The following is a 17,859-nucleotide window of genomic DNA, read 5'->3' as shown; positions in this document are numbered from 1 at the left end:
AAAAACAACAACAAAGGTCATTATTCTGATATTCCAAAGGCATGTTATTTTAGTTGCAAAAGGACAGGTAAAGATTGACCTTTGTTGAAGCTGCAGGCTTAGCATGTGAATACCTGCCATGACTGGCTTTTAGGATTTTGTTGTTGTTTAGACCATCCTATGCTGTTACTTCTGTTTCTGAGTTTTTAAGGCCACCATGTAGTTTCTCTTGAGCTTGTCAAGTTTAGTATGTGGACTCTTTTTCTTCCACAGCACCTACCTCCTAGGGTTGATTACATGAGGAAATGGAGGTAAAGAGCTTGACCTGGTTCCTGATATGCAGTAATCACCTCGTACATGAGAACTATTATTATACTGTTGCATATCAAGTCATAGTGCTTTTGAGGTAGTGCTTTTCTCAGCTGTTGATTGACTTGTTAATTATTATAGGGATGAAAACATTTGCAGCTGAATTTCAGGTCAGATGACATTTCTGCTCATTCTGTTGATAAAGCTCAAGGTGATCTGAAAGGAGAACAAGTGTAATTCCGTTTTAAAAACTTCATGATGGCTAGTATTCCAACTTATTTATTGTTTTTTTTTAATATATTTTATTGATTTTTTACAGAGAGGAAGGGCGAGAGATAGAGAGTTAGAAACATCGATGGGAGAGAAACATCAATCAGCCGCCTCCTGCACATCTCCCACTGGGGATGTGCCCGCAACCCAGGTACATGCCCTTGACCGGAATCGAACCTGGACCCCTCAGTCCGCAGGCCGACGCTCTATCCACTGAGCCAAACCGGTTTCGGCTATTGTTGTTTTTTTTTTTTAATTTTTTTATTCAATTTACTTGGGGTGACATTGGTTAATAATATATAGATTTCAAGTGTATAATATATTATTTGTATATTTATCAGCCAAAAGTCAAATCTCTTCTATGTATTTGACCCCCTTTACCCTTTACCGCCCCCCAGTAGAGGGGTCTGGTAACATCATACTGTTGTCAGTGTCTATGAGTTTTTGTTTGTCTTATTTGTTGCTTTCAGTTTTATATCCCACATATGAGAGGTTAACATGGTGGTTGGTGCATGAGGGCAAGCTAAACAGCCACCTCAGACACTGGGTGAAGAAAAATGGAATTTATTTAAGGAAAGGCGCTGGGGGATGGGATACCCAAAGGGAAGGGCTGCACAGCCAAGGGCACATGGGATTGATGATGGCAGCCCCTAGGAGCTTGAGTTCCATCCTTCCATGCAGTAACTGGCGGGAAGCTCTTGTCTGTAGTGGGTCTGGGGGCGGAGCTGGTGGGCTTCGAAGGCAGATGGACTGCAGGTGTGCGGTCTGGTGTCTTTAGGACAGTTTCCATTGCTTATATGGCCTGACTCCTGTTTTCCAGCAAGTTTTGTGTATTTTAAAAAAATATTTTTATTGATTTCAGAGAGGAAGAGGGAGGGAGAGAGAGATAGAAACATCAGTGATGAGAGAGAATTAGTGATCGTCTGCCTTCTGCATGCCCCCTACTGGGGATCAAGCCTGCAACCCAGCCATGTGCCCTTGACTGGAATTGGACTCCAGACACTTCAGTCCACAGGCTGATGCTCTATCCACTGAGCCAAACTGGTGAGGGTGCAAGTTTTTTTTCTGGTCTTTGTTCTCCTGTGGCAGGAAGCTTGCAAATGGCCATTAAGGATTATATTGACCTACCAGAGGCCTGGTGCATGAAATTTGTGCATGGGTAGGGTCCCTAGGCCTGGCTGATGATCAGGACCGATTGGGGCCTTCCAGCTGCTGGCCGGGGCCTCCCTTCCTTGGCTGCCAGCCAGGGACTCCCTTCATTCCATGCTGCCCCCTGGTGCTCAGTGCATGTCATAGTGAGTGATTGAACTCCCGGTCTCCCTGTTGAACTCCCACGGGGACACTTTGCATATTAGCCTTTTATATATGTAGATATAGATAGGCCTAACATTTCCCTCCTCTTTCTATGTGTTAGTAATTATTCTTATGGGATAGGGGCGAAGCTCTCTATCTTCTGTCAGTCATCCCAAGGAACAAACCCCCTGGTGCTGTAGGCAGGGATATATGAGTAAACAGTTACCCCACATATCAGAAACCAACCAGCTGGCAGCTTAGTATGTCCATTACTATAAGGGAGGGTAAAATTATCAGAATAGTTTATATTGTAGTTGTTAAATACTGATAGACAATAACTAGAACACCTGGTAAAAGTGAGACATTCATCTCAGGGGGCTGTTGCACCAACCTTTAGAGAAAACATCCCTGCATCCTTTCCCCGGACAGTGGATCCCAATGCATAAAGGTCCCCATATGTGACTTTCTTCCAAAAATGAATAGAATGAGTATAATTCTGTATATTAGCAACAGGTCTCCCAACTCCTACTAGGCAAGATGGAAAGGTCTGTTCTCCACAGGTTCCTCCTGAAAGGCAAGAGTCAGAAATATTAACATTTTTGCTAAATCCACCCAAATATTTTCATCTCTTCTGGACAGAATTAGTTCTCCTTCAGCCAGACCAGCAGTGGTCCAGAGTACAATGATAGTGAATGCTGCCCTGGAAAGGCGACCTTGATGTGTTTCTTGGGTTCAGTCACCCATTCCTCCCCTTCACTCTGGTGTGATGGACCCAGGGCTTCACCCTGCCAGCTTCAGAGTAGTTGGAGTGCTGAGAAGCACGTCCCAGGGTCCCTCCCATTCATGTTGATCGTTTGGTGATCCAGTTTTCCATCTTTTGAGTAGAACTCTGTCTCCTGCTAAGCAGGGATGTAGCGGAACTGTGACAGAAAAATCCCTAGCACGTGCCAAAACATTCATTACAGTCAGTGTATATTTTTTAAATGTGACTCAGAGGGACTGGCCAATATATTGTGGGTGGGGTTTTTCCTTAAAAAGCTAGAAAGGAGAGGCTGGTTCATGTTGATGGAAATGAAATGAGATGGGAGCTCAGTTCTTTTGTGCTGGTTGAGTGTGTGGGTTGATGGGGGCATTGAATAAAGCTGATTGATGATACAGTTAGACTTAGGTGCTTGCATTTCTTACAGATATTAATAAGGTCATGAAACTTACAGATATTAATGGGGTCATGAAGCTGTTATTGGAGCGGGGTGGGGGAGTTTGTATGGGAGGGATGAAGTCAAGGGATTTGGAGGCCAAGCAACAAAGTGGCCAGGATCCTGTGCTCTTTAGTTTTTTGTTTGTTTGTTTGTTTGTTTTCCTAAAGGAGGGGTGGCGATGGGTAGGAATTGTCCTGTGTGCCCAGAATAGTTGTTTTTCTGGTAGGTGATATTTTACATATGGGAAGTGCCTTGTCTTTTGTTGAAGAAAAGATATTATTCATGAGACCTGGGGTGGCTGAGGATTGAGGTACGGGAATCCAAGGAGGGGATCCCCCTGATGGGAGGTGGCAGCAGTGTCCTGCAGGCCAGGCACTCTGAGCCTGTGATGGGAGGGCCAGCCTGCACCAGCACGTTTCTTGTTTCTGTCAATACGGAGAGGCTGAGAATTTTCTGAATTTTTAAGTCTGGTTCCCTTTTGGTTAGCCATTCTGTTCTTAAGTCATTTCTCACATTTCACTGTAAGCATTGAAGAGAAGCAAAGCTGCTTCTGTAACACTTTATATATTCAATTTTGTCATAGGTTCTAACTTCCACAAAACACTAGAACATGAATACAGTTCAGCCAAGCTCTTTGCCACTTTATTACAAGGATTGCCTTTCATCCCTGTCCAATAGCATGTCCCTTGCTTCTGTCTGATGCCTGCTAGAAGGACTTTTACCTCCATCTTTCTGCTGGCATTCTGTTCATGACTAGATAGGTTTGCTCTAAGCAGGCTGAGGTTTTCTCTGCATCTCTTTTTCTGAGCCCTCACAATGTCCTTAACAGTGTATTCATGGTAATGGCTTTTCCTAGCATGTTCTTCAAAACTCTCCTAGTCTCTTGTCTGTGATTCAGTTCTGAAGCCACATTTTTTGGTGTTTGTTATGGCAGCAACCCATTCCTGGTACCATTTTTGGGGGGTCTTAGTCTATTCAGACTGCCATAACAAAATACCAAGACTGGGTAACTTATAAACAACAGAAATTTATTTCCCATGTTTCTGGAAGATGGCAGTCCAAGATCATGGCACTAACAGATTTGGTGTCTGATGAGAGCCCCCTTCCTAGTTCATAGCTGGTGCCTTCTCACTGGGTCAACACAGGGTAGAAGGGACAAGGGAGCTCTCTGGGGTTTATTTATGTAAGGGCACTAATCTCATTCATGGGGCTCCTCATGACCTAATCACTTCCCAAAGGCCTCACCTCCTAATGCCTTCACCTTTGGGGCTTAGGATTTCAACCTGTGAATTTGTGGGGCATAACCATTTAGATTATATAGCAACACTTCTCCTGTCTTTTATGGTTTTACTAGTGGCCCAGTGCATGAAATTCATGCACATTAAAAGGGAATTAATTAGAGGAAATATTTTAATATTGCTATTTGCCCTTTCTCTATAATGGAAGTGTGAGAGATGAAAGGAAGTTAGTAAAATGTATATGAAAATAATTTATAAATTTATTAATAAATAAACAGTAACAAAAGAATATAACAACAACAGAGGCATGATATAAAAACAACAGAAACATGATATGAAAACAACAAAAACATGATATAAAAACAACAGTGATGCAAACAATGACTGATAAAGTGATTAAACTTATTCTAATATCTCCCTGTACACCACATTAAGAGTGAAAACACTTTCAGCGTGCTTGACTAATTTCCCTTGTGATGAAGTATTTAGAACTTTAATGTCACATGCTCTTTGAACTCCAGAGAAAGTAACATATAACTGACCATGTGCGAAAACGGGTTTAGGTAGGAATATTCCTACTCTGCCTAGAGTTTGTCCTTGTGATTTATTAATTGTCATCACAAATGCTGGCATCATGGGAAACTGTCGTTGAATCAATTTAAATGGGAGGCCAGTGTCAGATGGGGACAAATTAATTCTTGGAATCAGAATAGCCTCTCCCTCTGCATATCCTGTTAATACTTCAGCTTTGATAATGTTAGGTCGTAATCTTTTGATAATAAATCTGGTACCATTACAAAGACCTCATTTACTATTGAGATTTCTCAATAGCATGATGATTGCACCCACTTTCAATTTTAATTTATGACACGGCATTCCCGAAGGAGTAATACTATTAAGAAATTTGATGGGAAAATTTTCCTTTTCAGCATCATTTGTTGAATCAATGGAATCATCACTCAAATATGTATGAAAATTTCCATCAAATATATCCAAAATTTCTTCATTTAATTTTTGAACGTGCTCATTTTTTGGGCAAAGAATTGCACATTTAGATACATTTTTAATATTATCTATAGGCATAGTATTTCTAAAGGTAGCTTCAACAATAGATCCATTACAAATCATTTCACAGGGGATTTCAATAATATCCATTCCTAAATAAAACTGCTATCAAGCTTGCCATCTCCAAGTTTTACTAACCATTCACTATAAGCAGAATCCTCTGATCTCATATTTGTTGTAAGAGACAACTTTCTGAAACATCCCCAAACATTACAGTACTTTAAACTTGTTTGTACTATGGCCAATTGCATAGCATGCGGTACGATACTGAGACATTGTCGAAAATCTCCTCCAAGAAGGAGAACTTTCCTACCAAATACAACATTCACATTCATAATTTCTCTTAGTAATCTGCCAATGGCATTTATAACATGACTGGATGCCTTGGTGCATTCATCAGTAATGAGAAGTTGGGCCTTTTTTATAGTTTTAGCAACTTCCCTGTTTACATTGAGTCTAGAAATTGAAGTTTCATTTAATGGAATCGGTAATTTATATTGGGAATGAAAGGTGCTTCCACCAAGAAGTAAATTTGCAGCAATTCCTGTAGATGCTGTGGGTAAAACAGTACCACCACGACCTCTAATATAATGTATTAAAACTATAAAGATATGCCTCCACGCTCCGAGGGCCGGTTCCTGTCTCAAACCTCGCACTTACTGGAAACAGTTCGGGGAGAGCGCAGCTGTTGCTGAGAGAACCCAGGACTCAGTGCGTCCACGCTCTGAGGGCGGGTTCCTGCCTGAAACCTCGCACTCACGGGAAACAGCTTGGGGAGGGTGCAGCCATTTCCAAGATGACTCCTGCAGGACTGACTTCCTTCCGGTTGGTTGAGCTTCGGTCATGACACGTTACACCCAGGGTTTTTATATAAATAGATTATGTGTTTTCTATATATTTTTAACACTGTAAGTTATTTTTTGAAGTCAGTGTTCATTTAGTGTATGTATATGTATATGCCCACATACATAGGGACAATTAAATATTTTTATATTATTTTTATTGTTTTAAAGTGTGATTCTGCTGCTGACACTGTTCTTGGTTTTCCTTTGACTAGAAACTTTTCTTTTGCACTTACGTTTGAAGGATAGTTTCATTGGGTATTGAATTCTTGGTTGGCAATACTTTCTTTTAATACTTTAAAGGTATCAGTTTATTTGTCGTCTGGCTTCCATCTATGTGCTGATATAATACTAAGGGCCTTGTGCACGAATTCGTGCACCTTGAAAGGAATTGTGGGCCGCACGGCTGTGGTAGGCACAGGGGCGGGTCACGGCCTGGTCCCCTGTCTGCTGGCAGCCCTGCTCCCACCACTGCCACTCTCACACACTGATGGCACCGGCCCCGCTCGCACCTGCTGACAGCGCAGAGCAATTGGGGCTGGCACCAACAGCGGGTTCGAGCGAGGGCTGCACAGTGAGCAGCAGCTGCTGCCCTGATTGCTCCTCAGGAGCAGGGGGAGGTGGAGAAGCCCTTGGGTGATCAGGGTCAGCAGCTGCAACTTGTACCTGCTGGGGGTGCCGAGTGATTGGGACCAGCACTGGTCACCGGCAGTGGGTGTAAGTGGTGGCTCCGGCGCTGGCTGTGAGTGGGAGTACCGGGCAGAACCGCAGTGCGCGGGAGCAAAGAATTTTCAGTAACCACCAGAGGCTCGCCCTAATGACAGTGACTGGCGCTCTGCCTTGGTCTGACACCCCCGCTCACCTGCTCCACCCTCCGACCATGGCCAAAGCCTGCCATATTCTGCACATGCCCCCTGGTGGTCAATGCACGTCATAGTGACCGGTTGTTTGGTTCTAGTTGTTCCGCCGTTTGGTCTTTTTGCATATTAGCCTTTTATTATATAGGACTAGAGGCCCGGTGTACAAAAATTTGTGCACTTGGGGAAGGGAGGGTCCCTCAGCCCGGCCTGTGCCCTCTAGCAGTCTGGGAGCCCTCAGGAGATAACACCCTGCTGGCTTAGGCCTGCTCCCAGGTGGCAGAGGGCAGGCCCAATCCCTAGGTGTAGCCCCTGGTCGGGCTCAGAGCAGGGCCGATTGGGGAGTTGGGGCACCGCCCCCTGTCGTGCAGAGAGCAGGGCAGATTGGGAGGTTGCGATGCCACCCCCAGTCTCGCTCAGGGTAGGGCCGATTGGGGGGTTGGGGCACCGCCCCCTGTCACACTCAAGGCAGGGTCGATGGAGAGGTTGCGGCGCCACCACCTGTCACGCACAGAGCAAGGCCAATCCGGGGGTTGGGGTGCTGCCCCCTGTCATGCACAGAGCAGGGCCCATCAGGGGGTTGAGGAGCTCCCCCCTGTCACTCAGAGAGTAGGGCTGATAGGGGAGTTGGGGCACCGCCCCCTGTCACACACAGAGCAGGGCGGATCAGGGGGTTGTGGCGCCGCCCTCTATCACCCACAGAGCAGGGCTGATCAGGGGGTTGGGGCCCCTCCACTCTCACACTCAGGGCAGGGCCGATGGGGAGGTTATGGCTCTACCCCGTCACACACAGAGCAGGGCCCGTGGGGGGGGTGGTTGGGGCGCCGCACCCTGTCACACACAGAGCCGCAGGGCAATCAGAGGTTGGGGAGCTCCCCTATCAGGCACAGAGCAGGGCTGATCAGGAGGTTGGGGCTCCTTCCCCTGTCACAAACAGAGCAGGGCCGATAGGAAGGTTGTGGCCACGCCCCCTGTCACACACAGAGCTGCAGGGCGATCAGGGGGTTTGGGCGCTGCCCCCTGTCACGCTGATCCCGGTGCCGGCAGGCCTCTCGGCTCCGCTGATCCCGGTGCTGGGAGGCATATTACCCTTTTACTATATAGGATAGAGGCCTGGTGCATGGGTGGGGCTGGCTGGTTTGCCCTGAAGGGTGTCCTGGGTCAGGGTGGGGGTCCCCACTGGGGTGCCTGGCCAGTCTGGGTGAGGGGCTGAGGGCTGTTTTCAGGCTGGCGGGTGATGGAAGCTCCCAACTGCTCCTTTTCTTCTTTTTTTTTTTTTAAATTCTGGGCCAGCTTTAGCTCTGAGGCTGCAGCTCTTAGGCCTCCGCTGCTGAAAGTAGGTAATCAAAACAATGTATAACTCCAGCTCTGAGATCCCAGCTATCTGAAAGCTGGTTTCTGGGGTTTTTTTTTAGCGTCTATATTTGTTACAATGTTTGAAACTGCAGGCTCAGAGGCCTGCAGCGGCTGGCGGGGAACGTTGGAGTCTTCCGTCACTGAAGCAAGCAAGCCTCATGTTAGTTTCAAGCTGCCTGCCTGCCGGTCGCCATCTTGGCTGACAGTTAATTTGCATATTGCCCTGATTAGCCAATGGGAAGGGCACTAGTGGTCGTACGCCAATTAACATGTTTCTCTTTTATTAGTGTAGATAGGATAGGATTGTCCTTCGAAAAGAATGTATTTTTGTTTCTTTTAAGAAGTCCTTTCTCTTACTATGAAGATCATAAGTATGGTTGTTTTTTGTTTTGTTTTTGAGGCTCACTTGTGGACCAGGTATTTCTTGAATCTGTAGTTTAATGTCTTTCTTTAGTTTGAGAAAAATGTCAGCCTCGTCTCTTTTAAAAACTGCTTCTGCCTATTCTCTCTTTCTCTTTGGGTTCCAATTGTATTTGTGTTAGACCTTTTCCTCATGTTTCTATGTCAGCCGTGGGCAAACTATGGCCCTGCTTTCATCTACTTTCTGCTTGGCTTCTCTTTTTTGCTCTACATAACTTAACTGGCAAATACTTTGTGGAGAAGCCAGGATTTCTCTATTCTCTGGACTTCCTTCTTTTCAGAAGCTCTTCCTTCAAGCCCTGGCTCTCTCCATAGCCCCAAACCCTAGATGATCTCTCTGCCTGGTTCCAGCCTCTCGTCCATATCAAGAATAAACAAGTGCCCTGCAGAAGCTGGCTTCCCCTTGGTGAACTTCCCTTGGTGTCTGGCCTGGCAAGTCTTATATGCCTTGGTAGTTCCTTTACCTTCAAACTGATTAAAAAAATTTTTCATTTAGCATTTCTGCTTGATCTTCTATAAACTACCTCATCATTGAGAAAGGCGCAACAACAAATTTTTGTAATAGATATTTCCATCATCTAATTGGCTTCTGGGTTTTGCTGTTTACAGGCACTCCAGGAATAGGAACTATAAGGCTGAATTTGCAACATGCCGGCTGGAGACTGTGCCATTGGAGTTTGGAGACTATCACCCACTGAAACCTATAACTGTAAGTTTTGTCAAAGGCCTCCATAAATGTTATCCCTGTTCCATAAAATTACAGGCAGTATTCCTGGGTCTTTTCTGTCTTGACAGCAGTAGCTTCTTTTGCATGTTTATATCAATCAGTTTGTTCCCTGCCCATTTTTTTTGTGGTGACCTCACCCACCATCATTTTTTAAAAAAAATTAAGTCTTTATTGTTGAAATTATTAAATATGTCCCCTTCCCCCTGCCCCCTCCCCCCTTGACTCCTTCTAGCCCGCTCCCACTGCCTTCCCTAGGCCTTCACCACACTATTGTCTGTGTCCATGGGTTATGCATTTACACATATAAGTTCTTTCACCTCCACCTTGCCTCTGAGATTCACCAGTCTTTCCATGCTTCTGTGTCTCTGGATCCATTTTGTTCTTTAGTTTATTTTGTTCATTAGACCCCACATATGAGTGAGATCATGTGATACTTGTCTTTCTCTGACTGACTTATTTCTGGAGTCTCTGTTTTGTTACATTATCTATATGCCTATTCTTGTGCCAGTACCAGCTGTTTTGATTATGGTGGCTTTGTAGTATAACTTGATATCTGGTATTGTGATTCCTCCAACTTTCTTCTTCTTTCTCAACATTGTTGATGCTATTCAGGGTCTTTTTTAATTCCATATAAATTTTTGGAGTGTTCTGTGAAATATGCCATTGGTATTTTAATAGGGATTACATTGAATCTATAGATTGCCTTCGGTAGTATAGACTTTTTGATGACATTGATTCTACCAATCTATGAACATGGTATATTCTTACACTTTTTAATATCTTCCTCTATCTTTTTTTTCAATGTCCTGTAGTTTTCCAAGTGCAAGTCTTTTACCTTTTTGGTTAAGTTTATTCCTAAGTATCTTAATTTTTTGTTGCGATGGTAAATGGGGTTGCCAGAAGGAGAAGAATCGAAGCAAGGAATAGAGAACCTGTTTGGAGAAATAATGGCAGAAAATTTTCCCTAACTTGGCAAAGGAAAAAGTCACTCAAGTCCAGGAAACACAGAGAGTCTCAGCCATGATGAACTCAAAGGACCCACAATTAGGCACACATTGATTAAAATGGCAAAAATTAAAGACAAAGAAAGAATCGTAAGGGCTGCAAGAGAGAGACAGAAAGTTACCTACAAGGGAGCTCCTATTAGCCTGTCAGTTGAATTCTCAATAGGAACACTTCAGGCCTGAAGGGAATGTAATGAAGTATATAACAAAATGAAAACCAAGGGACTGACCCCATGACAACTCCATTCAGCAAGGCTGTCATTCAATATCAAAGGTGATACCTCGCCAGTTTGGCTCAGTGGGAAGAGCGTCAGCCTGCGGATTGAAGCGTTCTGGTTCAATTCCAGTCAAGGGTACATGCCTCGATTGTGGGCTCAATCCCTAGTGGGGGGAGGGGTGCAGGAGGCAGCCAGTCAATGATTATTCCTTATCATTGATGTTTCTATCTCTCTCCCCTTCTCCCTTCCTCTCTGAAATCAATAAAAATATATTTAAAAAAATCAAGGTGAAATAAAGAGTGTCACACAAAAAAAGAGGAGGCTAAAAGAGTAGTTAGTACTACCAAGCCAGCAATGCAAGAAATGCTAAAGGGACTGCTGTAAAAAGAAGAAATAGAAAGGGAAGAACATAGGTATAAAGAATAAGAATGGCAACCCTAGTTGGTTTGGTTCAGTGGAAAGAGCATCGGCCTGCAGACTGTAGGGTCCCAGGTTCAAGTCTGGTCAAGGGCACATGCCCGGGTTTTGGGCTCCATCCCCAGTTGTGGGCATGCAGGAGGTTGCTGATCACTGATTCTCTCTCATCATTGATGTTTCTATCTTTCTCTCCCTCTCTGAAATCAATAAAAATATATTTAAAATAAAGAATAAAAATGGCAGTAAATAAGTACCTATCAATAATAACCTTAAATGTAAATGGCTTAAGTTCTCCTATCAAAAGATATAGGGTAGCTGAATGGATAAGAAAACATGACCCATATATATCCTGTCTACAAGAGACCCACCTTAGAAAAAAGGACTCACACAGACTGAAAGTGAAGGGATGGAGAAAAATTTTCCAGGCAAATGGAAATGAAAAAAAAAAAGCTGGGGTAGTAGCAATACTCATATCTGACAAAATAGACTTCAAAGTGAAGGCCATAACAAGAGATAAGGAGCGCCACTTCATAATGCTAAATGAATTGATACAACAAGAGGCTATAACTCTGGTAAAGATATATGTACCAATACAGAGGTATCCAAATATATAAAAAAAACTTCTGGAGGATATCAAGGGAGAGATCGACAGTGATACAATTATAGTAGGGGACTTTAACACCTCACTGATATCACTGGAAAAATCATCTAGACAAAAAAATCAACAAGGAAACAGTGATCCTAAACAACACACTAGATCAGTTGGAATTGACATTTTCAGAACATTTCACCCCAAAGATACAGAATATACATTCTTCTCAAGTGTACATGGGACATTTTCAAAGATAGACCACATGTTAGGACTCAAGCTAAGTTTCTACAAGTTCAAGAAGATTGAAATCCTATTAAGCATCTACTCAGATGATAAAGGCATAAAACTAGAAATCAACTACAATAAAACCAAACATATGGAGGTTAAATAGCATGTTATTAAACAATGAATGGGTTACCAAAGTGATGAAAGAAGAAATTAAAAACATCCTGAAAACAAATGAAAATGAACACACAACAATCCAAAACCTCTGGGACACAATAAAAACAGTCCTCAAAAGGGAACTTCATAGCACTACAGACCTACCTAAAAGAAAAAAAAACACAAGAAAAACTTGTAGTAAGTTGTCTATCACTAACACTTAAAGAATTAGAAAGAGAACAATAAGAAAAGCCAAGAGTAAGTAGAAGGAAAGAAATAATAAAGATCAGAGTGGAAAAAAATGACATAGAGACCAAAGAAACAATACAAAAGATCAATAAAACCAAGAACTAGTTCTTTGAAAAGATAAACAAGATTGATAAACCTTTAGCCAGACTGATCAAAAAACAAAGAGAGGACCAAAATAAAATCAGAAATGAAAGAGGAAAAGTAGCAATTGACAACACAAATACAAAGGATTGTAAGAAAATACTATGAATGACTATATTCCAACAAACTGGATAATCTGGATGAAATGGATGTCCGGAAAAATATAATCTTCCCAAACTCAGGAAGAATCAGAAAACCTGAATAGGACGATAACTACTGATGAAATTGAAGCAGTAATGAAAAAACTTCCAGGAAACAAGAGCCCTGGTCCAGTTGGTTAGTTAGAAGAACTAACACTGATCCTCCTCAAACTATTAAAAAAATTAAGAGGGACACTTCCAAGCTCTTTCTGTGAGGCCAGCATTATCCTAATTCCAAAACTAGATAAAGACACTATAAAGAAAGAGAATTACAGGCCAATATCCCTGATGAACATAGATGCCAAAATCCTCAACAAAATATCAAATCAGATCCCACAATACATTGAAAGATCGTATACCATGACCAAGTGGGATTTATTCCACTTGGGGATGTAAGGCTGGTACAATATTCTCAAGTCAATAAATGTTGTACATCACATAAGCAGATTGCAATACAAAAATCACATGATCATATTGATTGATGCAGAAAATGCATTCGACAAAATTTGACACCCTTTTTTAAAAATATATATTTATTGATTGATTTCAGAGAGGAAGGGAGGAGAGAGATAAAAACATCAATGATGAGAGGAAATCACTGATTGGCTGCCTCCTGCACGCCCCCTACTGGGGATCTAGCTCGCAACCCAGGCATGTGCCCTTGGCCGGAATCAAATGTGGGACCCTTCAGTCCGCAGGTTGATGCTCTATCCACAGCCAAGCTGGCTAGGGCTCAACACCCTTTCTTGATAAAAACTCTCAGCAAAGTGGGAGTAGAGGGATCATACCTCAACATAATAAAAGCCATATGTGACAAACTACAGCCTACATCAGTGATGGCGAACCTATGACACGCGTGTCAGAGGTGACACGCGAACTCATTTTTTTGGTTGATTTTCCTTTGTTAAATGGCATTTAAATATCCTTATCTAATAAAAGAGAAACATGGTAATTGGCGTACGACCGCTACCCTTCCCATTGGCTAATCAGCGAGATATGCAAATTAACTGCCAGCCAAGATGGCGGCCGGCAGCCAGGCAGCTTGAAACTAACATGAGGCTTGCTTGCTTCAGTGACGGAGGAAACCAATGTTCCCCGCCTGCTTTGCCGGCCTCTGAGGCTGCAGTTTAAGAAACATTGTAATGAATATAGAAGCTAAACAAAACCCCAGAAACCTGCTTTCAGCGAGCCCGGGATCTCAGATCTGGAGTTGATACAGAGTTTCGATTGTAGAATCGAAACAAACCAGATACCTGCTTTCAGGAACGGAGTCCTAAGAGCTGGAGCCTCAGAGCTAAAGCTGGCCCAGAATAAAAAAAGAAAAAGAAAAAAAGGAGCAGTTGGGAGCTTCAGTCCCAGCCTGAAAACAGCCCTCAGCCCCTCACCCAGACTGGCCAGGCACTCCAGTGGGGACCCCCACACTGAAGGGTGTGTGACCAGCTGCAAACAGCCATCATCCCCTCACCCAGGCTGGCCAGGCACCCCAGTGGGGACCCCCACCCTGACCCAGGACACCCTTCAGGGCAAACCAGCCGGACCCCACCCATGCACCAGGCCTCTATTCTATATAGTAAAAGGGTAATATGCCTCCCAGCACTGGGATCAGCGGAGCCGTGAGGCCTCCTGGCACCGGGATCAGCATGATGGGGCAGCACCCAAACCCCCTGATCGCCCTGCGGCTCTGTGTGTGACAGGGGGCGGGGCCACAACCTCTCTATCGGCCCTGCTCTGTTTGTGACAGGGGAAGGTGCCCCAATCCCCTGATCGGCCCTGCTCTGTGCCTGATAGGGGGCAGCGCCCCAACCCCCTGATCGCCCTACGGCTCTGTGTGTGACAGGGTGCAGCGCCCCAACCCTCCACCCCCACCCCACGGGCCCTGCTCTGTGAAGGGGTAGAGCCATAACCTCCCCATCAGCCCTGCCCTGGGTGTGACAGTGGCCGCACCCCAACCCCCTGATCCGCCCTGCTCTGTGTGTGACGGGGGACGATGCCACAACTCCCCTATCGGCCCTACTCTGTGAGTGACGGGGGGAGTTCCTCAACCCTCTGATGGGCCCTGCTCTGTGCGTGACAGGGGGGAGCTCCCCAACCCCTAATCGACCCTGCTCTGTGCGTGACAGCGGGGAGTTCCCCAACCCCCTGATTGACCCTTCTCTGTGCGTGACAGGCGGGAGCTCCCCAACCCCATGATTGGCCTGCTCTGTGCGTGACGGGGTGGTGCCGCAACCTCCCCATCGACCCTGCCTTGAGTGTGACAGGGGGCGGTGCCCCAACCCCCCAGTCGGCCCTGCCCTGAGCGTGACTGAGGGTGGCATCGCAACTTCCTGATCCGCCCTGCTCTCTGCATGACGGGGCGGCGCCCCAACTCCCCAATCGGCCCTGCTCTGAGCCTGACCAGAGGCTGCACCTAGGGATTGGGCCTGCCCTCTGCCACCAGGCAGCAGGCCTAAGCCAGCAGGTCGTTATCTCCCGAGGGGTCCCATACTGAGAGAGGGCACAGTCCGGGCTGAGGGACCCCCCCCCCCCCACCCCCCGAGTGCACAAATTTTTGTGCACCGGGCTTCTAGTATAAAATAAACATCAAAAACATAAATCTTGGTTTTACTACGATTGTAAATATCAAAGAATTTCTATATGTGGCACGGCACCAGAGTTCAGTTAGGGTTTTTCAAAATGCTGACATGCCAAGCTCAAAAGGTTCGCCATCACTGGCCTACATCATACTCAGTGGGCAACAACTAAAAGCATTTTCCCTGAGAACAGGAACAAGACATGGATGCTCACTTTCACCTCTCTAATTCAGCATAGTACTAGAAGTCCTAGCTATAGTGATCATTCAAGAAGAAAAAGTAAAAGCCATCCAATTGGAAAAGAGGAAGTAAAACTCTCATTATTTGGAGATGACATGGTATTGTACATAGAGCGCCCTAAAGACTCCACCGTAAAAACTGTAGATTTAATAAATGAATTTGGCAATGTAGCACTGTAGAACATTAACACCCAGAAATCTATGGCATTTTTATACACCAATAATGAACTCACAGAAAGAGAAACTTAAGAAAAAAACCTCATTTACTATTGCAACAAAAAAATTAAGATGCTTAGGAATAAACTTAACCAAGAAGGTAAAAAATTTGTACTTGGAAAACTACAAGACATTGAAAAAAGAGAGAGGGAGATATAAACAAGTGGAAGAATATACTGTGTTTATGGATTCAGCATCATTAAAATGTCCATACTACCCAAAGCAATTTATAGAGTCAATGCAATTCCTATTAAAATACCAATGGAATATTTCACAGACCTAGAAGAAACTCCAAAAATGTATATGGAATGAAAAAAAGACACCGAATAGCCACAGCAATCCTGATAAAGAAGAACAAAGTGGGACGGATCTCAATACCAAATATCTAATAAAAGAGAAACATGCAAATTGACCGCACCTCCGCTACGCCCCAACCCACACCCACCAGCCAATCAGAGCGACTATATACAAATTAACCCAACCAAGATGGTGGCCGGCAGCCAGGGAGCTGGAGCAAGCAGGAGGCTAGGTTGCCCTGGCGATGGAGGAAGCCAAGCTTCCCGCCTGCCCTGGCTGGGTGTGGCCTCCACTTAAGGCAACAAAGTTTCAATTATAGAAGAAAAATAAATCCCAGAACCTGCTTCCAGCCAGCTTCCCCTGGGAGCTTGGGTGGGTGGGGGCTGTGGCCAGCCTGCAAACAGCCATCAGCCCATCACCCAGACTGGCCAGGCACCCCAGAAGGACCCCAAACCTGAAGGGGGTGTGGCCAGACTGAAAACGGCCCTCAGCTCCCTCACCCAGGCTGGCCAGGCACCCCAGTGGGGACCCCCCCCCCTTGAAGGGGCTGTGGCCAGCCTGCAAACAGCCATCAACCGGTCACCCAGGCTGGCCAGGCACCCCAACGGGGACCCCCACACTGAAGGGGCTGTGGCCAGCCTGCAAACAGCCATCAGCCCCTCACCCAGGCTGGCCAGGCACCCCAGCAGGAACCCCCTCCCTGAAGGGGGTGTGGCCAGCCTGAAAAGGCCCTCAGCCCCTGACCCAGGCTGTCCAGGCACCCCAGGGGGGACCCCCACCCTGAAAGGGCTGTGGCCAGCCTGCAAACAGCCATCAGCCCCTCACCCAGCTTGCCAGACACCCCAGTGGGGACCCCCACCCTGAAGGGCTGTGATCAGCCTGCAAACAGCCATCAGCCCCTCAACCAGGCTGCCCATACCCTCATGGGGTGAGGGTCCCCGCTGGGGGGCTTGGCCATCCTGAAAACAGCCATCAGTCCCTCACCGAGGCTGGCCAGGCACCCCAGCGGGACCCCCACCCTGATCCGGGACACCCTTCAGGGCAAACCAGCCGGCCCCCACCCATGCACCAGGCCTCTATCCTATGTAATAAAAGGGTAATATTCAAATTGACCCTAACAGCAGAACAACTGGGAATGACTGGTCACTGTGACACACACTGACCACCAGGGGGCAGACGCTCAATACCGGAGCTGCCCCCTGGTGGTCAGTACGCTCCCACAGGGGGAGCTCTGCTCAGCCACAAGCCAGGCTGACAGATGCCAGTACAGCGGTGGTGGTTGGAGACTCTTCTGCCTCTTCAGCAGTGCTAAGGATGTCCGACTGCAGCTTAGGCCTACTCACCGCTGGCAAGTGGACATCCCCCGAGGGCTCCCGGGCTGCCAGAGGGATATCTGACTGCCAGCTTAGGCTCAATCCCCCCAGTGAGTGGGCCTAAGCCAGCAGGTGGTCATCCCCTGAGGGGTCCCAGACTGCAAGAGGGCACAGGCCCAGCTGAGGGACCCCCCCGAGTGCACAAATTTTTGTGCATCGGGCCTCTAGTCTACAATAATAAAAGCATAATATGCTAATTAGACTGGACGTCCTTCCGGATATCCTTCTGGACAACCTTCTGGACGACACTGGGGCTGTGAGGGAAGCCCGGGTCCCGGGTGCCTTCTGGTGGCCAGAGGGAAGCCTTGGTCTTGGGTGCCTGCTGGAGTCCGGAGGGAAGCCTGGGTTCCAGGTGCCTGCCAGCGGCTGGGGGGAATCCCGGGTCCCAGGTGCCAGAGGGAAGCCGGTGCCAGTAGGAAGCCGGTGCCAGTAGCTGGGGGAAGGATGGCCTACTCTCGCATGAATTT

At 46.0% G+C, this 17,859-nt stretch overlaps 1 protein-coding gene across 2 annotated transcripts in view; it reads left to right on the top strand.

Annotated features, from left to right (window-relative positions):
• VPS35L (VPS35 endosomal protein sorting factor like) overlaps positions 1–17,859 on the top strand; it is a 159,195-nt gene that overhangs the window by 3,129 nt on the left and 138,207 nt on the right. For both annotated transcript variants that reach the window (XM_081089389.1, XM_081089388.1), the window contains exon 2: positions 9,438–9,537. In XM_081089389.1, the coding sequence (XP_080945515.1) occupies positions 9,438–9,537 (100 nt within the window). The remainder of the gene's footprint in view (positions 1–9,437; positions 9,538–17,859) is intronic.

Source organism: Myotis nattereri (genome assembly GCF_964212035.1).
Source record: "Myotis nattereri genome assembly, chromosome: 4".
NCBI classification, from domain to species: Eukaryota; Metazoa; Chordata; class Mammalia; order Chiroptera; family Vespertilionidae; genus Myotis; species Myotis nattereri.
Note: the sequence above shows the minus strand (reverse complement) of the source record. Positions and strands in the feature narration are given on the sequence as shown.